This window comes from Chenopodium album, chromosome 4 (assembly GCF_948465745.1).
Source record: "Chenopodium album chromosome 4, dcCheAlbu1.1, whole genome shotgun sequence".
NCBI classification, from domain to species: domain Eukaryota; kingdom Viridiplantae; phylum Streptophyta; class Magnoliopsida; order Caryophyllales; family Amaranthaceae; genus Chenopodium; species Chenopodium album.
In genome coordinates, this window is record NC_137837.1 from 18,854,776 (window position 1) to 18,874,707 (window position 19,932).

At 34.1% G+C, this 19,932-nt stretch overlaps 1 protein-coding gene across 1 annotated transcript; it reads right to left on the bottom strand.

Annotated features, from left to right (window-relative positions):
- Window positions 1–8,777: 8,777 nt before the first annotated feature.
- On the bottom strand, window positions 8,778–10,979 carry LOC145627751 (uncharacterized). The gene has a single exon (XM_081680100.1). It carries the CDS (start codon window positions 10,977–10,979, stop codon window positions 8,778–8,780), a length of 2,202 nt encoding a protein of 733 aa, XP_081536226.1.
- Between the last annotated feature and the right edge of the window lie 8,953 nt (window positions 10,980–19,932).

Sequence of the window (19,932 nt, forward strand, 5' to 3'; positions counted from 1 at the left end):
TATGATAATTATAATCCTATTTGAATTCAAAGACGTTCAGATATCTGTTGCAAACATAATTCCATTAGAAATCAAATTCCTTACGACTAATCCATCTTCAAGAACCACTGCGTAATGACAGGACCATCGTGCCACGTGAGACATGTCACGCTGTGACAGGGTCTAACGCGCCGTGACAAACATGTCGCGCCGCATCAAAGAAAATCTATTGCATTCGGACTTCTTATTTTTTTTATCGTTTCGACTCTCTTTTTCCTTATAAATAGATGTTGTTCTCCCCATTTTAGATCATCTTAAATCAGTCACAATTATTATCAACAATCATCAATATTCATCATATACTCTCAAATTATTAAGCACCTATGTTCTTAGCTTTAGCCTAAACATATCCTCGATTCATCCAAATCATCCACAATACTTCCTTTGCGTGATTCGAATACTCCAAACCCACTCGACGTTGTCTTCGACCTCGACGTGATGGAAAGTTGATATTTTTGAGAATTTGGTTCCAAATATATATTACTATCCTTAATTAATTTAGTTTAGTATTTAGTTTATTGATTTTACTTTCTTGAATTTTACTAACATGTGTATTGATTTTAATAGCAAAAAGGTCGAGGCATCAAAGTAAGTAATTTAATTATTTAATTACTCTTTTTATTTTGAAAAGAAATCGTGCATATGTTGATTTTTGATTACTAGTATCATGTTTTCACTACTACAAAAAGCGCGTTTTCTGGACGCTTTTTAGGCCCTTTTTCGACGCTAAAAAGCGTCGAAAAATTATTTCTCGACGCTGCAAAAAAGCGTCGAAAATCCTTGAGTCGAAAATTGTTCAAGGACACTAAAAAGCGTCGAGATTCTCGACGCCTTTTAGTGTCCAAACTAATATACGAAGCGTCGAAAATTACGTATTTCGCGCAATATCCCAAATGTGTAGTTTTTTTAGCGACGCTTTTTCATGTCCACATAATCAAATTTAGAGACGCTTTTTGTTGTCTTACGTTTATTTGTGTCAGCTTATGGTATGGCGGGAAACTCTTTGAAATTTGAAAATGAGCAAATATGTAGACATTAAAAAGCGTCTAGAAATTTTTTTAAAGTTTTTTTTTTCTTTTATTAAATTATTATCATCATACATATATATATACATTATAGTTATTTAAATTTATCATAAATTAAATTAATTAATAACATAAAAATAATAATAAACAAATATTCTATATAACTAGATTAAAAGAAAATAATTAATTAACAATAATAAGAGTACGTAGTACTTAATTACCAAATTTATAAAAGAAAACATCAACACAATTTTTTTTTTTTTAAAAAAAGTAGCATATTATAGTAGCTTGTCCCTAAATAATTACATCACTAATATAAGACTAAAAACCAAAATAGATAGACGATGGCCTTATAGACGATATAGTCGCTTGTTGATGCTCAAGTGTCCTAGCCTATTCTCTTGTTGCACCTACATTGCCTGTTCCAATCTTCAAAAAAAAAAAAAATACAAATTATAAATTAGTACATTACACAATATAGTACATTACACTCTAAGCTTGGTAATTTGGGGAAACTATTATTTTAAAAGGGTTATTAAGTAACCAAAAGCACTTAGTAACAGCCCCCTACGCAACATGATCCATTCTTATGCACAAATACGTAAATAAAATAGAGCTACTATATACAAATCTAGATTACACAAGAGCCAAGTTACAGAAAAAAAATGACTTGTTAGAATTCAATTGACTCAGAAAATTTCAATTCATGATGTGTTGGATGATCCACAACTTAAAGCCTTAAGTGGGTTCTCATACTTTCTATAAGAATAACTTCAGTAAAAATTTTAGAAGAATTTGGAGATGTTACAATCCAAATGTTTGTTTCAGTGACAAAATTCAAGAAAATCAATTTGGGTGGTTAAATAAAAATCAACAACCAGAACATACTAGTTTCAATAGTTGATAATAGTTCTAGACTTCTGGCAACCCTGCCAAGTATAAATCCTCTTCTACTTGAATTCACGAATCAAAAGCCAAGTAACCAAAAATAGATCATTGGGTCCATTCAAGAATCTCCTCCAGTCCTCCATACTAACTTCTTGCTACACCAACATTTTTTTCCAAGTAAAATTTTAACTAAGTTGAAGTGGCAATAACTTTTACTTATCTAAACAACTACACAGTCATACTGAATGGGAAAAAAAAAATGAAAACCCAACAAAAATGTTATATAACAACTCCTAATTTTATTTACAAGGTATGTTTCTTTTAAAAGTAGGTATCCCATATGGACGAGATGGAATGATGGGATCATATATTCATAAGTGCATTTCAGGTTCAATCTTGTATCCTAACTCGTACTAATTTTGGTATGTCACCAACTAAAAATCAATTCTTGATTGGTAAGACATAAGATGAAAGGGATAGAGGGATCCTTTCCACATAAGCCCTCATTTTCAAAGGCATTATGTCAATTATTTACTTACTTAGTGTGGTCTACGGAGAAACAGACTGGTATGTTACACAAGAGCACTATAGAACAGCAACAACACTTAAGAAGACAAATGATCAAAAAGACAAAAAAGCAAACAACAACAACACTTAAGAACAACAAACAACAACAACACTTAAGAACAACAAACATCAATGCATCATAGTTGAAATAACAAGAAATAAATTTGATCAAAAATACAAAATCTGATGACACACACACACACAAGCTCTGAAATATAATCACACACACACAAGTTCTAATGGTCAGAGCTGCAATTCAGAACTGATGAATTCCAGAACTGAATTCTGAAGATCAGCTCTGCATTCAGTTCAGCTCTGAATTCTGAAGATCATCTCTGAATTCTGATGTTCAGAACTGAATTCCAGAACTGGATTCTGAAGAGCTGCAATTCAGAACTGAATTCTGAAGATCAGCTCTGCATTCAGTTCTGAGTTCAGTTCTTGAATTCAGAATTGAATTCTGAAGATCATCTCTGCATTCAATCTCTTACTTATTTTTACTACCTGTTGTGCAGTTAAAAGTCTATGCTGGATTCAATCTTCAGAATTTTACTCATTTATCTATTTTGCCGTATAAGGTCTGAGATTTACAAATATTATCTCTGTTTGTAAAGCTTGCTAAATAAGGTTGATAATGTTGGGTATTAAGGTGAGGAGGGAGGACTGAACTAATGAATTTACAAATATTATCTCTGTTTCGAAGTTGCTAAATTGACAAGAATTCTTGCTAAATAATTACAGGGCCGTGCCTGTCAGACTAATTAGAGCCATGTGCCTGTCAGACTAATCAGACTAACACTTAAAGTGGCTCTAAATGTTACTTTATTTAGACATGCAGTATAAAAGCAGCAGGGGAGCAGGACAAGCAGTAGCAGGGGAGCAGGGCACACACACACACACACACACACACACACACACACACACACACACACACACACATCACAAGCAAGCATTCACACAAGCTCTTACTTTCACACACATAAAGAGAAATGTGACTTTGTTACCTGATGTTTTGCCTTTCCTAAGATTTCTGATGCTTTGTTTAGAAGACCCGGAGATGCATTCCCTTGACGAACTGCACCTACAATCTGAGAAAATTGTCCAACAAGCGCTTTAAGAAGAAGATTGTTGTGTCCGACCTCGTCTTCTAGCTTTTCATTTTCTTGAGATAGTGTATCATTTTTTTTGTGCAACGCATTTACTTCTTCTTTAACACTATCCATCACAATAGTCCTCTTTTGAACTTTTCCATAGCCTTCCTTCCTTAACACACCACGTACTCCGTAAATGTCCCCCTTTTTAACCCCTAGTCCGTAACCCACCGGACGATCGGGAATCTCATTGCCATACATAGTTTGCTGAAATGCTTCATCTTCGAGCTCTTGTTCAGACATCTTAGGGTGAACAATCCTCAACTCTTCAACCTTAGCTTTAACATCATCCTATACCAACATTTAGGAGTAATGTAAGACCACAAATAACACAAAATCACACCACAAAATCTACACAAAATGATTCCAGAAATCTGTCACAAAACCATACCACAAAATCTTAAGTGAATGTGTAAGGAAGAAATTTTCCGTCTTTACCCGCATGGGTTTTAATCCACAGCGCTAACAAGCTCATTTTTTGTCCATGTTCATCTTCCTATAAATAATAAGGCAAAACAAGCATTAAATATGTGTACAATAGTATATAACGCATATAACTTGGATTTGCTCTTACTAATATCCTAAGTAAATATAAAATGACATATATATTCCATACATAATCAGCTTGTTGGTTTGCAAAACTTTTAGAGCCAGATGTATGAATCTGATTTTGACAAGCTCGTGCCTTTTTACCGCATGCTGACATAGTCTGCAATCACATTTTCAGATTTTTTAGTTAGAGATTAAATAACGTTTAATAGAGTAAACAATAAGGTAAATATTGTCCTTACTTTCCCGTAATCCGAATCCCAATATTTTACCAACTTAACCCAGTTACTACTGGTAATTCCATGTGGCACATTATTACAAATATCATCCAATTTCTTCTCTAGTGGCTTGTAATGAATCAGTTTCAGAGAATATTTGAATTGCCTCCAACATTTATTGGCACGCTTGAGAGCTTGGTTGTCATATTCCACACCAGGAGGAATCACAAAACGGTCCTTCAGTAAAAATTATTAGTTAAAAATATAAATCAGTAAGTAATCTATTAGAAGTAAGAGACCGTCTAAGTATGTGTGTTTAGGCAATGACAAGGGATGTCTTAGGGATGAATATATATACTTACTCTTATGTCTTTAATTATTTTCCCTTTAAAATGCTTGTCGATTGCTTTCCAATCTTTTTCCCCAACTGGACAATGTGACTCCATCTTCGCAATCATACTAATGAATTTAACCAAAATATGTGCACCCTTCCTAATTGGCTGGCATAAATCATTGAATTCGACATAGTATTGGACGCCGTTATTACTCCATACGTCAATTGGCAGAATAATACCACTTACTAATGTAGTATTACCCTTGGCATCTAAATAAAATATCAAGATTAAGTTAAAAGAAATAATCAGTTAAGTGGATAATATGTTCTAACAGAGAAGCAGATAAAAATTTTTTTTAGAAAAAATCTACAAAATAACCCAACACTGTAGCCATTGAATTTCGCAAATACACACACACAAGCTGCAATTCAGCTCTGATGTTCAGAGCTGAAATCAAAACTGAAATCCAGAACTGAATTCAGATTTGAATTTCATTTCTGATTTCAGTTCTAGAATTCATTTCTGATGTTCAGAGCTGAAATCAAAACTGAATTCCAGAACTGAATTTAGATTTGAATTTCAATTTTGATTTCAGTTCTAGAATTCATTTCTGATGTTCAGAGTTGAAATCAAAACTGAAATCCAGAACTGAATTCAGATTTGAATTTCAGTTCCGATTTCAGTTTTGGAATTCATTTATGATGATCAGAGCTGAAATCAGAATGAAGTAAAAAGTACTTTAAGTAAAAAGCTGAAATCAGAGCTGAAATCAGAGGGATTTGAACAGGGGGTTTCTCCTACATATATTGCAGTTGGACAAAGTACTTTAAGTCTTTCAAAATTTAAAGAAATGGAGTTGAAATGACCATCCAAAAACACATTGAATTAGGAATAAATAATTTTCAGATCCCTAAATAGGGAATTTAAGCCTATAATTTATTTGTACATACCACAAATGAAAACTACACTCTTGCCTATTCACCACCAAGTCACCAACAAAGCTGTATTTTATTTCTCTGTTATCTTTTGGGTAGTTGAAATACTAGTCATATAACTCAATGCACAAGTAACAGAAATGCAGGTTTAAAGCGAGGAAATTTATAGATTAAAGAACAGAAGGAAATTGAAAGAATTAATATAATGTATGCCGCATGTTTCTCTTTACTCCTCACTTCTCTATATTCTCTCCTCTATCCTTCCCCTCCCTTTCCCCTCCATTTTTGGTCAGGATCACACCACAACAACAACAAGCATCAACAAACAACTTTGAATAGAAAACCTTTACCTATGGTTAGAACCTCCTCCTTGTCGTCAAAATCAATGTCATCTCGCCAATCCGGAAGTGCTTTTGGTTGTAAGGACTTACATTGTTTCGGGATCTCTTCTGACTCGTTTCCACTTTTTTGTCTTTCATGATTATCCTGTGGAGCTGTAGCTGAAGTTTTCACAGCACCTCTTTCACGGTTCCAGATTCCTCGTGTAGCAGGTTTTGGGCGCTCAGGAGGTTTGTGAGAAGTAGAAGGGGAGTTCAATGAGTCTGGTGCAATTGAATGTGGAACATTAGGTAGGATATTAGGTGGGACTAAAGATGAAACTTCTGGTGGGTATTTTTTTTGCTGACCTTGCGTAACTGCTTCCTTAACTGAATTTAACGTTGAACCAGGAGGGTTTTTCCAAATGGATCCTAAATTATTAGGTGGTGGGTGGTCACATTTTGTAGTGGAAATGGGTGGAGAAAAAGGTCCCCATTTGTCATCCCTAAGAACCTCAGTTTGTGGTGACTTTCTAGCTTGTTTTTGGTGGGTTGTGAAGCTTCAGCAGCAGAAGAAGTATGTGCATTAGAGATAATTGGTGACTGTGATGATACTTGATCATGTGACTTGGCTGTGGCAGCAAGTATGTCCCTTGCTCTCTTGCTTCGGTACATCATACTTTACCTGATATATTCGCAAAATAAGTTATTAAAAAGAACATAAATAAAAAATTGTCATAAGCGTGACAATAAGATTAGTCATCAGAAGATTCAAAACCAAATTAAGAAACCATGAAATAAGAAAAATAAATGAGCAACATAGTACAGCTGAAATAAGAAACAAGTATTGAATATAGTAAGCACAGTTAAGAAGCCCAACAGTGAGTTAAATGCATAAAAGCCTCTTTAATTAAGAAACAATAACAACACTTAATCTTAGGAATCCATAAAGCACAAAAGAAGCAATCATCTTCAGCCAAAGGTTCCAAGTAGTCACTGCAATCAAGTTTTCTAGCACTTCTAGGCTTCTAGAACACACCAAGAAAGATTAACAAAGTTTGCCCACACATTAGCCAATGAATTTTGCAAATACACACACACAAGCTGCAATTTAGTTCTGATGTTCAGAGTTGAATTCAGATTTGGATTTCAGTTCTGATTTCAGTTCTAGAATTCATTTCTGATGTTCAGAGCTGAAATCCATAACTGAATTCAGATTTGAATTTCAGTTCTGATTTCAGTTATAGAATTTAGTTAACAGAAACAGAAATTAAGTTGACAAAATACAAACTTTGATGAATTAGAATAACTAAATGAAATATAAAAATTAATACACACCCATCCAAATTTATGAACTCAAATCTATAATAAATTATAATAAAAGTTGTATACAAATTATTCAGGAATATCAAACAAGTCCCTAGGCTTAGTTTTCACAACATGACACCACCCTTTTTGTATCTCATCCTCAATATAAAAAACTTGTTTTGCTTGAGATGAGAAAACAAATGGATCATCACGCAAAAATCGACCAGTGTGCATCAACTTTGAGAAATTGATACGAACACTTCCATTCGGATTTGTTTTGATACCCCTACGGATATCGACCCAATCACAACGAAACAATACAACCTTATATGAACCATAATAATCTAATTCTAAAATTTCTTTGAGTTTTCCATAATATTCGTGACCCTCTGCTTCCACCATGATTCCTGAATTCTGAGTTACTCAAAATCGCTCACGATCCACAATATCAAATTTGTAACCATTGATAATAACACTTTTCATCCTTTTCCCGCGGTTACTCAAGCCACCGGCTAAGGCTTTTCTTAACTTTCCATCTACTGTGCTATCATCTAAATTATGGACCTATAATTCGAGAATAATAAAGTTAGAATTAGAGAGTTGTATAATATGAAAATAAAAAGACCCTAAATGTAAAAGCATATGACCTGGCTTTGCAACCAATCTGCAAATTCATCAATTATCCACTGATTTTCAATAGATTCATCAGCTTGACTTCCTCCAACGTCATTCTCTTGCCTCTTTAGTTTTAGGAACTCACTATCGAGATTGTAATATAAATTTTATGTTAGTAACAAGTATATATTGGACGCTTTAACTAAACACATAATGCTACTTACTTGAGCACCGAGGTTAGTTCATCAGATTGAAGTAAAACATAGCGATGAGCTTGCTTTAAACTTCTATCATCCAAACGGACATTTTCTTTTTTTCCAACAACACGACCACCAGAGTTATACAAATAGTTGTCAATATTTGATACACCATACTCATTCCTTCTAGGTCTATTGAACATAGTCTCAACACTTTCTAAATATCTCGAACAAAATGCAATTGTCTCCCACAAAAGGTAACCTTCCGCTATAGATCCTTCCGGTTGCGCTTTATTGCTTACATGAGATTTCAAAAAGGCCAAGTACCTTGAATTATAGTAACGATTTTGTATGTGAATGTGAAAGAATAGGAAAAATTATTATATAAAAATAAATAATACAAATAAAAAAAAAAAAAAAAAAAAAAAATAATAATAATAATAGTAAAAATAGTAATAATAATAATAAGTACCTTTCAACAGGATACATCCATCTATAATGAACCGGTCCGCCTAGTCTGACCTCTTCTACTAAATGAATTAGAAGATGAACCATGATTGTAAAAAAAGTAGGTAAAAATTCTTTTTCAAACTTGCAAAGAGTCAACACGAGCTTTGATTGAATGGTATCTAATTATCTTGTATCTATAGCAGTTGAACATATCTTTTTAAAAAAGTCAGACAACTCTTCAAGCAAGTCAATAACTCTTGTGGCATTCGACGCCCTTAAAGCAACCGGGAGGATATCTTGCATGAGAATATGATGGTCGTGACTTTTCATATTAATAAGTTTCCGTTGCTTTAGATTCACACATCTTTGCAAATTAGATCCATATCCATCAGGAACTTTCATCTTTTTCAAGACTTTCAAAAATCGTTCTTTCTCCTCGTTAGACATGGTGTATGCAGCCGGCGGGATGTAACCTTGAGGGTCGATCCATAGATGAGGTTTTATATTCAAATTCTTTAGGGCTTCTCTTCCACTCTCATCATCCCTACTATTATCCATATCTAAAAGAGTTCCTAATAAAATATCGGACATATTCTTTTCAATGTGCATAACATCTAAATTATGTCTAAGAGAATTATGCTCCCAATACTCTAATTCAAAAAATGTACTTTTCTTTTTCCAAAGAATATGATCACCATCGGGATCGCAATCATCATCAAGTTCTTTGGCAGCTTTTTTCCCTCTTTTTTTAGGAACTTTTTTTGTCTTCCCATATACATACTTTACCCCTTCTTGTTGCTTCAAAACTTCGGTCCCGCTAGTACGAATCGGAGCAATACCATATTCTTCTTTCCCATCAAACAAATTAGCTTGTGAACGATATGGGTGATCAATAGGCAACCATTTTCGATACCCAGTGTAGATAATTTTGCCACCAAATCTATCTGAATAAGTAGAATGAGTGCAAGAAGGACAACCTTTGTAGCCTTTCGTACTCCAACCTGACAGCATAACATAAGCCGGAAAGTCATTAATAGTAGAGTGTAGGGCTGCTCGCAGTTTGAAGTTGCTTCCACTATAAGAATCAAAAGCATCAACACCTTCCCACAATAATTTCAATTCATGGATTAGTGGTTGCAAGTACACATCAATATCTATACCGGGACCAAATTTACCAGGAATAATTATAGAAAGAATAAAGGATGATGGTTTCATACAAAGCCATGGTGGTAAATTATAAGGAATGAGGACCACCGGCCATGTACTATAATTTGTGTTCATAAGACGATATGGATTAAAACCATCACTCGCTAGGCCTAATCTAACACTGCGAGGATCAGCGGCAAACTCTGTATATTTTTCATCAAATTTTTTCCAGGCCTCGCCATCAGCAGGGTGTCGTAGAATGTTATCATCCTTACGATTAAAGAGCCATCTCATGTCCTCTGCAGTTTTAGATGACATGTAAAGCCTCTTTAATCTAGGGATAAGGGGAAAGTACCGCATTACTTTAGCTGCTTCGCCTTTCTTACATGCTTCTTTTCCTTTTTCATTTACATCACCCTCCTTTCCTTTCACATTTTTCCACCTTGATGTCTTGCATATATGACACTCACTTTTATTTGCGAATTCGCCCCAATATAACATGCAATCATTTGGACATGCATGGATTTTCTCATATCCTAACCCTAAATCATTTATTATCTTTATGCCTTCATAATAGGACGATGGAAACTCCTTAATAATGGGAAATGCGTCAATTAGAAGTTCAAGTAATTTGTTAAATGACTCTGCAGACCAATGGAACATACACTTTAGGTGAAACAAATGCAATAGAATTGAAAGTTTTGAAAAATTAGTACACCCCTCGTACAGGCCTTTTTCGGAAGCTTCCATGAGATTTTTATACTTTGCCTGTTCTTCATTTAAGAAAGTTGATTGATACTCATCATCTACCTCGCGATAAATGGTAAAGCCCTCATCCATGTCATATGAATTGTCATCTTCAATACTTTGTTCACTAAATGATAGATCTTGAGTTTTGTCGGTTTGTCGTGTATTAACTCTAAAAGCTGCTCTTAGTAACCCGTCCATATCATCTCGACCTACTGCATTTACTTGATCATCACGTAGATCATAGGTCTTACTCCCTTCATCTTTACAATGAAATATCCAATTTCTATAGTTTTTATAAAAACCATAAAATAAAATATGGCCTCCAACTTCTTCTACAGAATTCGTTTTATTTAACTTGCACTTATTACATGGGCATTTAGTTTCCCATGTATTTGGTAAAAGAGTCTCTTTAGCAAGTTTCAAGAAGTTCATGCAACCTTTAAAATAACCAGGATCACCTCTTGGTAAATCAATCCAACTAGTATCCATGTCTACAAAGAAGTATATAATTAATTGCTAATTGAAAACAATACAAAAATAAAAGGATCCTAAAACCAATATATAATAAGGACATCACTTTCACCGAGTAAATAGACATCCATCAAAACTTATAATATCAACAAGTTTATCCACTAATAAATAATGTAAGTAATTCAAGCCTACAAACTTGTTGAGGGGTGAAAGAAGAAAATTAGAAAGAAACATGCAACAAAAAAAAAAAAAAAAAGTTATACAAGTTTTTCAAGCAATTAGAAGATAGTGTACATGAAACATCCAATTAGGGAAATCTAATCAAGCCTACACAATTGAAATAAGTATATGACATACACTAATCAAGCCAACATCTTTAAAAATGTATTCTACTTTGAGCTAATGTCTAAGGTAGAGTGTACCTTCTCTTGCCACAAAAGTACAATAAGAGCGTGCGAATCCAAATGTTGAACAAGGCTGGAAAAAAAAAAGAAAAGGTAGTGTTGGTAAGCTTTAACATTTTGAAGGATGCAAAGAAGCAAGTGTAAATGCATTATAGTCCAAAGAAGCACTTAAATCATCCCCCTCTAACAGATTATACAGATACATCGAATAACATTCATCCTTTAGAAAAAGTATTTAAGGAAATACAAAAGAAGCATAACAAGATTACCTATGAGAAGCAATTTAGTCTGCAGGATGCAACAATCGCTCTGAAGTGAACAGTTATACAGCCAGTGCACACCACCAAAAAGCCCCAGAGTATGTTCAATAACAAATGCACAATGGTTATTAATAGTAGAAGAAACAATAAAGCCATACTGCGCAATACAAGGAAACAATTATAAGATGCATAACAACAACGAAACAACATAGATATGAAAAACAAAAGGGCCTTGATTTGAGATTGGCTGTGTATAATAACATACAATACAGTAGAACCCAGACAATATCAAAGACATTAATTTAGCAACTAATAAAACGAAATGTAAAAACCAATTATAAAGGAAACAAGTCACAAATAAATTGTTAACCAGACCTTATATTCGAAAAACAGAAACAATGCAGTTGAAATTAAACAATTGAGTAAGATCCTGATGCAATAGGCCTCTATAAATTGACTAAAAAAGCATCCAAACTCACATATCTAATATTCAGTACTTATGCAATCAGTAGAATCTCTTAAGCTAAAATCAACTTTTTTAAAGCTTGAGCCAGGTGAGCATTAATAGAAAAAATAGGAAAGACCACTCTAATGCAAATTCATGTACATTTGTTTACTATACATATATATTATCCACTCACGGTATCTAATTTGGTTAAAATAATTCAAGTGCATACATGTTTCCATCCTAGCCAACAAAAGACAAAATCCACAGAGCTAATCAACTCACAGCCTGAGTAACAAAATATCCTCTAGAATAAAACTAAACCTTCTGATAAGAAAAGCTAAAGTACAAATAAAATAATACGAGCAACTTGACCACATGAAGCAACACCAAGTTCCACAATATAAGTAATAGACAAAGGAAGAAGTGTGTGGATTGGCATTCCGTGACAGCAAAATATAATTACCTCACTACTAGTTCCTTTACCTATCACTATAGACTCGCATTGTTTATGTTTATTTATTTATTTATTTATTATATATATATATAGGGAAAATCAAGAATATGTTCATAAAGGTCTTCATATAGAATTGTAGATCAGTGACACCTTCAACTTATACAGAATTCAAAGAGAAATTACAAAAAACCACCCCCATACGAACCCTCTTCAAGCCAGCACACTTTCAACTTTTCCAAACAATTCAACTCATTCTTCAAAACAAGAAAGTGATATCAAAACATAGTCGAAAAATCCCAAACTAAAACCCTAGAAAACGCATAAAAAAAACTTTTTAAAAAAAAATACGACAACAAGAACAAGGAAATCTGAAATTTGAAAACAAAATTCACGAAAAAAAAAACAAAAAAAGAATTTAAATTATCTAATTAAGGGCAAAAAATTACCTTGCAATAAGAGATCGATTCTTGTTCTACTCTAATTGTAAATCGAACACATTCAAAGAATAATTCCCAAATAAACAAAATTTACCGAATTATGAACAATTAGGGTACCAAAAATTGTGAAGCAAATTGTGAATCAATTACCTGAATTTTCTGAAAGTGAAAAGCAAAATCTCCTAAATTCGTTGAAGATTAGCAAGAAAACCCAGAATTTAACACAAAAAAAATGATGAATTTTGTAGCTTTGATTATGAGCAGAGACAGTAGTAGAGAGCAAAGTTTGCTCAGTATTTTTTTTTGGCGAAAAAATTTTATCAGTCGTATTTAGTGGGTGGTTTAATTGGGTTTGAGAGTATTTCTTTCTTTTTTTTTTTTTTTTTTTGAGTAAATAATTGGGGGTGATTCTTTAAGCCCGCTATTTTTTTCACTAAATTTTAAAATTGCGGGCAGTAGCTAGGGTGTGAGAAAGTCACGTGTAAGACTCGTGATTTTCTCGACGCTTTTCTGTGTCGCAAAAAACCTTCGACACGTAAAAGCGTCGAGAAAAAGCGGAACTAAAAATTGTACGCTGACTCGCATCCAAAGCGTCGAAGCAAAAGCGTCTAAAATATGCGGGTTTTGTAGTAGTGTTTGGATAACGTGTTAATTTTATTATTAGTTAAATGCTAGGATTGTTACTAATCTATTTAGTATAATGCCTAGGGTCTTACCACTACTAGAAAACATGCCACTTTAGACGGAAAAATTTCGTCGAAAACACCCCTTATTCCGCCGGAATTCCCATTTCTGATGAAATTTCCCTCAGTAGTGGTCACCGGAAACCCTTTTGTAGGATTTTTTTTTTTGTTGAAAACAGTTTTCATACGAAATTTTGGGCGTTGGAAGAAATTCTCTGGCTCGAAAAGTCATTCCGATTGAAAGTATTATGTCGAAAATTTCCGACGGGAAATCCGTCGAAAAATGCTGAAAAAAACGCCCCGCACCACCTCCAAACCACAACCAATCCCCCACCGCCAAACCACTATATCCACCCCCAATCTTGATTTAAACCCCAACTAACTAACCCAACTTCATCCCCGATTTAAACCCCACAGATCCAAAACCACCACCTACCCACCCCAAACCCTAACAATTCTTAACCTCACCCACGACACAACCGGTTTTCTACCACCACAATAAAAAAAAACTAAAACTTAAAAAAAAAAAACCAAACACCATAACCCAGATCAACACAACCCCCAATATCCAACACCAATAGCCACCACCCAAGCTCCCACCACCGCATAAATTTCCAAAAAAAAAAAAACACAAACAAATTAAAACTTTTTTTTTTTGTTAAAAAGAGATACATACCTTCAATCGAGCATATAAAACCTCAAAATTGGGTTTATAATTCGATCATGAAAACTCTAGATCTAGAGTTTTCATGGTCGAATTGGACTTGAAAATCTTCATTTTCAGCATGAGAAGAAAGAGAAAGGAGAAAAAAGACCTTTGTTTTGCGCTGTTACCATTGATGTCGGTGTTGGTGATGTTGTTGCGGCGGTGGTGGTGGGAGATATGGATGGTGGTAGTAAGAAAGAGAGGAAGGGAGAAGAGAGAAGAAGGAGGCGAGAAAGAGAAGAAGAGGACAGAGAAGGAGAACGAGAGGATAAGGTAGAAGGGGAAAGACAGAAGGAGAAAGGGGAAAAAGAAAGATAGGGGGCGGAAAAGAAAAGGGGGGTTTGATGTGCTTTAGGGTTTTAATTTTTAAAAACATTTTAATTTTTTTAAAAAATATGTTTCGAATTTCCGACGGAATATAAATCCGGCAGAATATTAATAAGGCTCTAATTTACTACTCCAATTATGAGTTGGAGATCAATGATTTGATGATGATTAAAATTTAATTTTAAGATGGTTGTAAATGTAAAGAAAAATAGGTCATCCTTTTTTTTAAGAAGTTCAATCCCTAATAATTTCAATCTTATTAATTAGGGCATTGCTCGAATCAACAACTAGTATTAAATTTAAATGCAATAACATTAAAACCATACTAAATCACTACTAACATACAAAGAACAAAAAGCACACAAAAATAAAATAATAAGTATACATACATAAGTTGAGTGTCAATTCAAGTTTAACTTAAAATTAACACACTCCTAAAGTTAGCTTAAATCATGAAAATCTCTTTCAAACGGGTAAAACATGTAAACAATATCTAAGTAAGCTTAAGAAGAACAATCTAGATATTCCCGTATAATTAAGATTGAGAGTGAATTAAGTATAACTAAAGTCTCTCCAAATAAACAACAACTAATGTAGCATATATTACATTCGCCTGGCGTAATCTTCTCCACGCCCTCCAATTAGATCACGCGGAGGTAATATCCAACATAGATACATATAGGCTCAATTAGGAACTGAAAAACCACAAACATTTGTGAATGAAAGTATCAATTATGGTAGGAGGTTTGCTTAATATGCATGCCTTTTGTTTAGTATGTATTTGCCCAAGCATTTGTACTTTATCCAACATGTTCTCAGACATAACTATATAATAATTTTGCAACAACATTCTCAGATAATGAGGATGAGAGATACTCATTTCCAAATTGTAAATTAAAGTATTATTCCAACATATAATGCCAATGATATAGAGTTGTTTTCCTGATTTATCATGATGTCCAAACCCAAAATCAGAGGTTCACCCATTAGGGTCCTTTCATCAAGCTTAGTTATTAATGCACACAACACATTATTCAACAAATTTTCATTATAAGTCATATATGTAGTGTAAAGATGTTCACCGTTATAATAATCGATGAAAGATATATTGTAAATGTACTCATGATCATTTTTACTTTCTCTTGCTTCCAAATTTTCATTTTCATTTTCATTTTGTTGTTGCAATTCAACAACAACATTCATACCTACAACATAATATTTAATAAATTTGTATTTGTAAATCATACAAAATATAATTAACAAATTATTGAAATCGTAATAAAAAGCAATACAAAAATACTTGTAGATTCTATTTTTTTTTTGTTCATGCCACAAGACTTTGATCATGCATTTTACCACTAACTAATAAGTGATTCGAAGTTTATTAGCTTTGATCTTGCCCAATTTAATATGGTGGATTATTATTCATCAATTCAATATTGTTGTTCTGGTATAGTTTTGATCATTGTACTCTATGTTAGAATAAAAGTAATATGCTTAGAATATTTACATGCCATAAATAATATATATATGTAAATTATTTAACATGAAATAATTCGTAAATTAACAAATTACGTTAAACATATAATTCGACACAACAATCATCATCATCATCATAATCATGATTTCAATAGAGCATAATATTAATAGCAAGATCTAGGCATGATACTAACATGATTAATAACAAATCCTAGCATGTCACTAAATAATAAAGATTAAAGATTTAACATGACACTAACATAATATTAGAAAGCATAAAAGACATACTAAACATGATGTTGGGGTTTGGTGAGTCCGACTTACCGCGGAAACGACCCCGATCTAAGGAACCACTCGTAATTAATAAAACCATAAAGCATAAATAAACACGAGAAAAGGAAGAACGAATCATACCCTTGAAGCGAGCTTCGCCCTCACAAACGGGCTCTTACTTGAAAGCCATGAGCACCGCAAATGCCGTGCCTCCAACGGTATCCACCCACAAAGGACGAACACGACTTTTTAGGTCCGTTACCTTGGAGTTAGCAAGGTCCGACCAAAACCCAAGTGTTAATGGAGTTTAAGATTTTTTCCAAAATATGGAATGCTCTTTCTAACTCTCACTCAAGCACTTTACTCCAAATCCCAAGGTTGGTATTTATAGAGGAAAGTATGAGTGGGAATTTCTATCCCATCAATGTGGGATTCATGAAATTCCACAAATTAATTTAAAGCTAAATTAAATTAAATATATAAGCAAGTAATAAATCAACAAGTGTCCTAGTCATATGTAAAGAGGAGTATGGACCACTTGGAGAGGAGGGGACCATACTTGCTCCCCACTCCTTCCTCTCCTTGTGACACTTGTCCACACCAAAAAGCAAGCATACTTACTACTTTACTAGCTTCCCCTTTCTACCCGACCTAGGCCCACGACCCAGCTAGTCTCGCACCGTGTGGGCTGCTAGCTGCTGCCAGCTCGGCCCTGCACGCCCACGCACATCAATGCGGGTTGCTGATGCCGAGGGTGCTGCTAGCTAGCCACGCACATGTGCGGGCTGCTAGCAGCAGCGCACGCCAGCACGCCACGCACTGCTTGCGGGCTGCTGGTCGTGCTGTGCTAGCATGCCTCGCACATGGTGCGGGCTGCTAGCCACGCCTTGCTAGCATGTCTCGCACATGGTGCGGGCTGCTAGCTCGGCTAACCCCCTAGCACTCGGGATTCCGATGCTAGGGGTATTTTGGTCATTGTTGATTTATTACTAATTTGCCGCCTCGTCTTTTTATTATTTTTGACTCGACTTCTGACGCTCAGTTTTGACGCTCTAAGCTTGAATTTCCGACGTCCAAATATTTAACACTCGGGCGACGAATTAATTTCTTTCGAATTAATTCGTCGAGTCGGTTCGTATATTTTGCTTGGGTGTGACCTGAAGGGTTCAGTCAAGATTAAGCTGTAATATTAATATTACTGATCGGAAGCGGCCTCCACCCAGGCATTCCTATCACTTGACCTTACTGAATATATTAGCTTTCTAATAATTCTGAACCCGCTATCAGAATAATACACTTGTTCGAAGGACACCATTCCTTTCACATGATACTAGAAAGCAATTATAACATCCTAAAATGATACTAGAAATTAATAAAACAATCTAAACATGCTTTCTACATCGAAATAATAGATAAGTAATTAAATTTCTTACTTTTAATGTCTCGTACCTTTTTCTAATAACAAAATACACGCGTTAGTGAATTTCAATAAAATGTTAAACAAACAATTGAAATAGGGATTTGGGACCAAACCCCTAGAAATATTAAACCTTTCACATCTAGGGCGAAGACAACTTTGAACTGGGCTAGGCCAATTGACAAGATTGGTAAATAAAAAAGACCCTTAGTGACAAATTGGTAAAAAAACTTACTCCGGCGACAGTTTGGTAAAAAAAGCTAACTATATGCGACAATTTGGTAAAAAAAATATACTCCGGCAACATTTAGCCCAAAAAATCTTATTTTTGTCGACAAACTCTTTAAAAATCTTAATTTAATTTGTGTTTTGTGTTTTTAAATTTATTTTTCCCATTTAAGATTTTGAATTACTATGCCATCCCCTTTTTATTTTGTTAAATCCCAATACCAATTTTTTTTTAACCCCTTTTTAAAAGAATTTTGTTAATAAGGGGTATGAAACTTAAGTGAAATTGATACTTTAACATTTTTTTTTCTTGAAATTGTTATTTCCATTAAAAGGGTTGATAAAAAACATGAAAAACGAACTAAATTAAGCATCCGTGAGCACTTTGTCGGAAATTTTTGTATTTTTTGGGTTAATTGTCGCTTGAGATTATTTTATTTAACAAAGATTTTTTTGTAAAAAACTACCTTTTATAATTCATTTTTTGCGAGAAACTACCACGAAAACGAAATGTTGTAATTTACCACCATCCATCGGAAAGTCAAGTTTGACTTTAATTTTCCGGCGTTGACCTAGGCACGTGACCCTCACGTGACCTTTAATGAAAAAAAATTCCCCCTTTTTTCGAATTGAAATTAGGGATTTGGGGATGAAATGAGGTTAATTGGGGAAAGGGAGGGAGAAAATGGGAAAAAGGGGGAATTTTTTTCATTAAAGGTCACGTGCCTAGGTCAACGCCGGAAAATTAAAGTCAAAATGACTTTCCGATGGATGGTAGTAAATTACAACATTTTGTGTTTTAAAAGGTAGTTAATTACAACATTTCGTTGTCGTGGTAGTTTCTCGCAAAAAATGGATTATAAAAGGTAGTTTTTTACAAAAAATCCTTTACCAAATTGTCGCTCAGGGTTATTTTTTTTACCAAATTGTCGTTAGAATTATTTTTTTTACCAAATTGTCGCTAAGGGTCTTTTATTTACCAATCTGGTCAATAGGCCAACTGGGCTAGGTGTGTCTAGAACTTGTAAATGCGGAATTGTGTTTGTAAAAGGGTTGGTGTAGAAAGAGAGAGAAGAGAAAGCTATATTGCTCAAGAGAGAAGAGAGAGAATTAGAGAATTCTTAATCATAATTGGTTGATTGAAAACAGAGGTCCAATGACCCTAGTTATATGAAAAAAGTCCAGAAATCGATTGAAAAGAGTTTGAGTTTAAATTAGAATAAAATTGGTTCTGTCGCAAAGTTGTCGCTGTTTAAAAGATAAAAACGCGTTTGTACGGAATCCTTTTCCTAATATAATTAAGTAATTAGAATCCGTGTTTATCCGTTTTAAAATCCGTTTTTATCATAAAACACTTATTTTATTCCAAATAAAACTCTTTAAAATAATAATTATCAATCCTAATCCTACAAGGATAAAAGAGAACCTTCGAGATAATTCTAAAAGACTATAATCCATCCTACTAGCTTTAAGAAAAATAATTAATAATAGGCCCTCATCTATATCATTAGGCCGCATGTAAGAACAGAATCGGGCCCAATTTAGTATTTTGGCCATAACTTCCTCATTATTCGTCGGAATTGGGCTTATAATATATCGTTAGAAAACTCTTTTCGAGCCCCATCCAAATACACTATTATTGGACCCTTATAATAGATCAAACTAAATTGGAATGACCATTCTTATAAAATAGAGTAGGTTTTTGAAAACAGAAAGAGAGATTTTTTAATAAAAACAACCGCAACACTAGACTTTTCACACTTTCACTTCATTCGATAATCAAACGACATGAAAGGTATTCATCACTGGATTTGGTTTTGGGGAGTCACATTGGGTGTCTACACTAGTCCATATG

Bases quoted from the DNA above. Each gene is read 5' to 3' on its own strand.
- LOC145627751 (XM_081680100.1), bottom strand. From the start codon at position 10,979: ATGGATACTAGTTGGATTGATTTACCAAGAGGTGATCCTGGTTATTTT.